Genomic DNA, 6733 nt, shown 5'->3' on the forward strand with positions numbered 1-6733 from the left:
TTGTGTATTGGTTGCCTATTGCTGCAAAACAAATTACTCTAAAGCTTAGAAGCTGAAAATCTCACAGTTTCCAAGATCGGGAATCTGAGATTAGTTTACCTGGATGGTTCTGGCTTGGGATCTGCTCTAAGCTCACCCACATGGTTACTATGTTGGGAGGCTTCATTTCCTCACCATGTGGTCTTCTCCATGGGATTGCTAACAGCACCACATCTGGTTTCCTCCGGAGTGGGTGATCAGAGAGAAAACAGAGAGTGAGAGAATCCAAGACTGAAGCTATAATGTCTTTTAAAGATTTTATTTATGTATTTGACAGAGATTACAAGTAGGCAGAGAGGCAGGCAGAGAGAGAGGAGGAAGCAGGCTCCCTGCTGAGCAGAGAGCCCAATGCGGGGCTCCATCCCAGGACCCTGGGATCATGACCTGAGCCGAAGGCAGAGGCTTTAACCCACTGAGCCACCCAGGCGCCCCTATAACGTCTTTTATAACCTAATTGCATGAGTAACATACATTACTTCTTCTATATTTTGTTGGTCAGACAGACAACCCTGCTATAATATGGGAGGAGCTCTTGGAGGTGGGCCATGACATACTATTTATATCCTGTTAACACTGATAGGAAATTAACAAGCTAGTAAGACTGAGACCTGCATAAATAATACCAATTTCCTTTCTAACATCTACAAGCACAGTACTTATAAATTCAAATATATTCCTAAAAATAGCTGAAACTGCCTTTTCTAATTGCTGTGTTAAAAAGGACGGAATTTGAAACTAGCAGTTTTGGGGTGGAGTCTTTGGGTTTTCCACATAAAGTATCACGTCTTCTGCAAAGAGCAAGAGTTTGACTTCTACTTCGCCGATATGGATGTGACATCCCAAGCACTTTTATTTCTTTTTGTTTTCTGATTGCTGAGGCTAGGAATTCTAGTCCTATGTTGAACAGCTCCTGAGAGTGGGCATCCCTGGTGTGTTCCTGACCTTAGGGAAACCTCTCAGTTTTTTCCCATTGAGAATGGTATTCGCCGTGGGCTTTTCATACAGCCACTCTGGAAAACAGTATGGTAGTTCCTCAAGAAGTTAAAAATCGAGGTACCCTATGACCCAACGTTTGCGCTACTGGATATTTACCCCAAAGACATAAACATAGTGATCCAAAGGGACACCTGCACCTGAATGTGTGTAGCAGCAATGTCCACAATAGCCAAACTGTGGAAAGAGCCCAGATGTCTATTGACAAATGGATGGACAAAGAAGATGTGGTATATATATACAATAGGATATTACTCACCAACCCAAAAGGATGAAATCTTACCATTTACATCAATGTGGATAGAACTGGAGGATATGATGCTGAGTGGAATAAGTCAATCAGAGAAAGACAATTATCATATGGTTTCACTCATATGTGGAATATAAGAAATAGTGCAGAGGATCATAGGGGAAGGGAGGGAAAACTGAATGGGAAGAAATCAGAGGGAGAGGAACCATGAGAGACTCTTAACTCTAGGAAACAAACTGAGGGTTGCTGGAGGGGAGGTAGGTAGGGGATGGGGTAACTGGCTCATGAAGTGATGAACACTGGGTGTTATATGCAACTGATGAATTACTGAACACTACATCTGAAACTAATGAGGTACTATTTGTACTCTATGTTCGCTAATTGAGTTTAAATTTTTTAAAAAGGACAAAATACACCCAAGTAAAGCCACCCCACCCTACTCCCTCTACTCCACCATTATCAAGAGGGGGGAAACTTAGCTGGGACAGGACATATTTGTGTATGCCTTTTAATATTGCACTTGATTTTAACGGAGTGATGGAACTGGAACAGAGGCCATCTATTTAAGGAAATCAGTTGTGCTTCACTGTTCTGAAACTTCTGACAGCTCTTCAGCGTGTAGTCTCACTCAGGCTCTGTGCAGGGTGGTTGTCTGGGAGGAGCCGGAAGGGCTTAGACTTCAGTGACTCGAAAAGCTCCTAATGATCTTGTTTGTTCACTGTGGTTTGGCCATGATTACATTATTTTGAAGCAGGGAAAGAATTATCACATAGTCAGCCAATAAAGCAGATATTTAATATTCAGTCAGAATAAGTAAACAAGTTACTGCTTTGGGAAGTAGCTAGGGAAAACAAAACTAAACATTTCTAAGCACGTCCTTCCTTCCCTCATGGCTGAGAAATCCACAGAAGGACGAGATCAATTTTAGCCAGTGTTTTCCTGAATTTTAACTGACTTTTATCTGAGCTAGATGTACTCAGATATTCCAGCTCTGTCATTCACTAGCTATGTGAATTAAGGCATACCGCTTAACCTCAGCAAGTCTCATTTTCCTTATGTGTAAAAATGAGGTTTAATTAAAAGGTGAAGGAGTCCTACTTATTTAGTGCCCATGACATACCATGTATCCACATTAATCTTCAGAAGAACCTTCCAAGTGAGACCAACAGAGCAAACGAGTCAGATCATGCAGGTCCAACTAAACCAGTTAAAGACATTATCCTAAGAGTACTGGAGGATCATGAAAGTGTTTTAAACAAGGGAGTGATTTCACTAGATCTGTATTTAAGAACGATTCTTTTGGTTACATTGTGGAGAAGCCCGAGAAGAGTTGAGAGGACTTGTGGTAAGTTCAGGCATAGTTGATGAGAACTTGAACTAGGGCAGTTACAGTGGGGCGGGGGGAGAAGGAAACCTATTCAATGTGTATTTAAAATATAAACATATTCTAGGTATATTCAAGAATATAAACATATTCAAGTTGTATAGATATTTCTGTATCTATATCTATAGATATTTTTATATCTATATCTATATATCTAAGACAAAGTTTGCTAGGAAATATGTGGGGGCAGGGAGCAGACAGTAGAGACATTGAGAGGAAGAGAAGTATGACACTCAGGTTCCCTGCTCAGGCCAGGCAGGTAAACAGAGACGCAGAGATAGAAAACACAAGAACAGAAGCAGATTTGGGGAAGATGATAACTTCCATTTATGACATGTTGAACTTTTAAGTACGTGGGAGACAATGTGCAGTTGATAGAGAAATACATGGGTCAGCTTTTCAAGATGGGATTTTTGGAACTTAAGTACATATTTGAGGATTATGAGCATACAGAAAGTAGTTAGCACCATAGAAGGGAATTGCTTTCCCAAGAAAAATGTGTTGAGTCACATGGAGAAGGCTCTAGGGTTGAACACCAAGGAACAACATCTGAATGACAGATAGAGGAGGAAGAAGGAGCTCACGAAAGAGAATGAAAAGTCTCCTGAAAGGAAGAAAGAAAACAGGATAGCGCCTTGTCAAAGGACGTTTTTGAAGAGGAGGAAGAGATCACAGTGCCAGATGCTGCTGAGATGTCAAGATAAAAGACTAAGAAGAATATTCCTTTTACACAGACCTAAGGATATCCTGGGTGGCCCTAGTAAGAGCGATTTTGGAGAATGGTAGAGATGGAAGCCAGGTTCCATAGACTGAGAAAGAATATATGAGAAATGGTAAAGAGTGGCTGTTTGAAGGCAGGATAGAGCTAAAGAGGGATATAAAGTTGAGAGAAGCACTTCAGGGAATAAAATAAGCTTGAGTACTGGCCCATTCATTCATTCATCAGATGTTTTTTACTGATGGTCCACATAGAGCCAGGTGCTGTTCTCAAGGCTGGATATGCAGCATATTTAAATGCTAATAGGAAGGGCCCTGGGAGGAAGGAAAGGTAGAAGAAACAAGAAAAAGAAGCAAAAGAGGAAAATTAGGGGAGAATTTCGGAGGTCAGAAGAGGTCCCCGGCACAGGCAGAGAATTAGCCTAAAGTCAGCAGGAGGGACATCTCTCATCCAAACAACTAAAAGAAGACAAAAAGTATGAGCACAACAGTAAGTAAATTTACAAGTAGTGAGCCTAAAATGTCCATTTTACAAAATGAAGCCATTGTTCAAAAGAAATATGCCACAGTTTGTAATGTTTCCTATTCTTAGGCACAGACTTGTATCAGGCAGGAAAATTACCTGGTGTTCCAGACAGGGTATTAGTTTAATATACTCCAAGTTCATCTGCTTAAGTATTTGTTCAACAATTATTGAGTGAGGGTGGGCCACATAGGAAGGAGTGGTCTCATAACCCCTAAGGGATGCTGTCTTCTTCCATAAGTGTAGCAACAACTTCTTTTATAATTACCCGTTGGAGGGGCACCTGGGTGGCTCAGTCCATTAAGCATTTGACTGTTAATTTCAGCTCAGTTCATGACCTCAGGGTTGTGAGATCGAGCCCCGTGTTGGGCTCTACACTGGCTGTGAGGGCTGCTTAAGATTCTCTCTCCCTCACCCTCTGCCCCCACCCCTCGCCTGACTCTGGTATGTGCATTCTCTCTCTCTAACTCACTCTTGTACATGCACAAAAAATAATTACTTGGTTGGAAATTGGATTTAATTGGCGCTATACTTCTACTTATTTCTATTATGTTTTAACAATCCTTGAAGGTTAGTATACTCAGCTCTTTCTTGGCTGGGCCTTTATCAGTGCTTCTCAACCCTACATTAGAACTACCAATGGAGCTTTTTAAATGTATACATGCCATTGGTCCATCCCTGGAAGCTCTGATTCAGGAGGCCAGGGTTAAGGCTTTGTAAGGACCTATTTTACTGTCCCTGCTCCCCTTCCCCCGGGAGACTTAAAAACAACTCCTGGAAACCAGCTTCAGGTGTGGAAGCCAAGAAAAACAAAACTGTACCCACCTCGAGTCTAGCCCTGAGATAAGTACAGCCATCTTGGCAAAGCAAAAGCAGGCACCCTGCTCTGTAAGAATGAGTTAGCATAAGAATGGCCATCCTGAAGGCCAGGAAGCCATTTTACTGAGCATCCCTAACCAGCCAGCCCTCGGGGGGGGGGGGGGGGGGGGCGCACGTAACTTGAGATAAGAGAAAGTAGCTAAAACCTGAAAAAACAACTTAATCATATACCCCCAGGGAGGTTAGGTGGTGATGCCACAGGGACCAAATGTTAAAGAAAAACAAATAGTTAACTTGCAGAGATCACAATCCTGCAAGACAGGAGTCTCCCTTGGTTTACAAATGTCCTGGTGATTTACAACAAAAAGGCTATTTTTCAATGGCCCAAATTTCCAGAGACAAATGGCTCAGTATCTCGAGGCCTAAGGTCACCCTCCCCACCATAAAACTGAAGGAGACTGAGGCAGAAGGAAATGTAAATAAAGTTAAATTTCTTCTATACCTAAATCTCACTTAATCGCCAGGATGGCTCCAGGGTGACGCCGGGGTGGCAAAAGGTTAAAGAAAGTTAAACTGTCAAAGTGGGGCGCAAGATATGTATGTAGCTATGAAAAAGTGCCTTGAAAATGCTATATAAACCCTTGGCTTTGAGTGCTCGGGGTCCTTGTTGAAACCCGCTGTGCCGGGCAGATACTTGGACCCCAGCTAGCTGGAAATAAGCCTCGCTGTGTGACTTGCATTATCGAGAGTTGTTCCCTGTCTAATTGAGGGGTGGTCAACTCCATACCCTAACAGCTTGAGGGCGTATCTTTTTTTTTTAATTGAGGTACAGTTGACACATCATGTTACATTAATTTCAGGTGTGCAGTATAGGGATTCAACAAGTCTGTATGTTACCATTATCCTCACTGCAAGTGTAGCTACCCTCTGTCCCCATACAAAGCTATTACTGTACCATTGACTGTATTCCTTACATTGTACCTTTTATCCCTGTGACTTCTTTTATTTTATCCCTGTGACTTCTGTAACTGGAGGCCTGTGCCTCCCACTCCCCTTCACCCATTTTGCCCATCTCCCCACCCCTCCCCTCTGGCAGCCATCAGTTCGTTCTCTATTTCTGCCTTTTGTCTGGTCATTTGTTTTGTTTTTTAGATTCCACATATAACTGAAACCATATGGTATCTTTTTAAAAGCTTCACAGGTGATGCTGATCCCCTACCAGGGTCAAGATCCATCCTACAGTCTTATTAGATGGTTTCTCTAATCCCCTAGCTCTGACATTATTTGTTTATATTACTACTCTGGCTATTTGCTGAAAGTGTGTTTTGTTTTGTTTTTGCTTTTTACAGAGGACATAGATGAAAACCTCCTATTTTGAATAAAGATTTGAGAGAATTCAAACATTCCAGCATCCTCCCGTGTTCCTGACCGCTCCGGAAAATATATGCAGCTGCAATACTTGTAGATTTATATTTAGCAAAATATATGAGAAGACAATGAGAGTAATTGCTTGCTAACAGTGTATGCACCAAGCATTTAACATTAGCTTTGGAAATAAAACTTTAAATAAAGTCAACGTATGCAAAATACTGTGTACTGTTTGTGAACAGGAGTTTAAGTCATCACTCTCTGCATCCACTTGAGATACTTACTAATTATAAAACTTGAAGAAAATTTTGTCATTTTGTCCATAATATCATGTATACTTCAAGAAAATGGTATCATGTTCTTTTGTTGTTAAGGTGTATTATTTTCAGTATCTTGATGTCCTAATAAAAATCTAAATGCTTACTCAAATTTATTTCCAGTCATTTATTTAAACAACCATATATGAAAGACCAACTCAGAACTCACCCTTCAAATCAAATTATAATTGTGCTTCCTAGATCCTACTACTTTAAAGAAGTGAGTGTGGTTGGGGGAGATGTTTCCTATGGGAAACAAATACTCAGTTGCTAAATGGTAGATGTTTATTAATGTCCTTTGTCGTGCTGTAAAAGAAATAAGT

General features: G+C 41.1%; 1 protein-coding gene across 1 annotated transcript in view; it reads left to right on the forward strand.

Annotated features, from left to right (window-relative positions):
- The window catches only part of SPARCL1 (SPARC like 1), a 47437-nt gene extending 40915 nt beyond the window's left edge, over positions 1-6522 (forward strand). Inside the window, exon 11 of the mRNA XM_059173305.1 lies at positions 6075-6522. Coding sequence (XP_059029288.1) covers positions 6075-6103 — 29 coding nt within the window. The 3' untranslated portion in view covers positions 6104-6522. The remainder of the gene's footprint in view (positions 1-6074) is intronic.
- The last annotated feature ends 211 nt before the right edge of the window (positions 6523-6733 follow it).

This window comes from Mustela lutreola, chromosome 1 (genome assembly GCF_030435805.1).
Source record: "Mustela lutreola isolate mMusLut2 chromosome 1, mMusLut2.pri, whole genome shotgun sequence".
Classification (NCBI taxonomy): Eukaryota; Metazoa; Chordata; class Mammalia; order Carnivora; family Mustelidae; genus Mustela; species Mustela lutreola.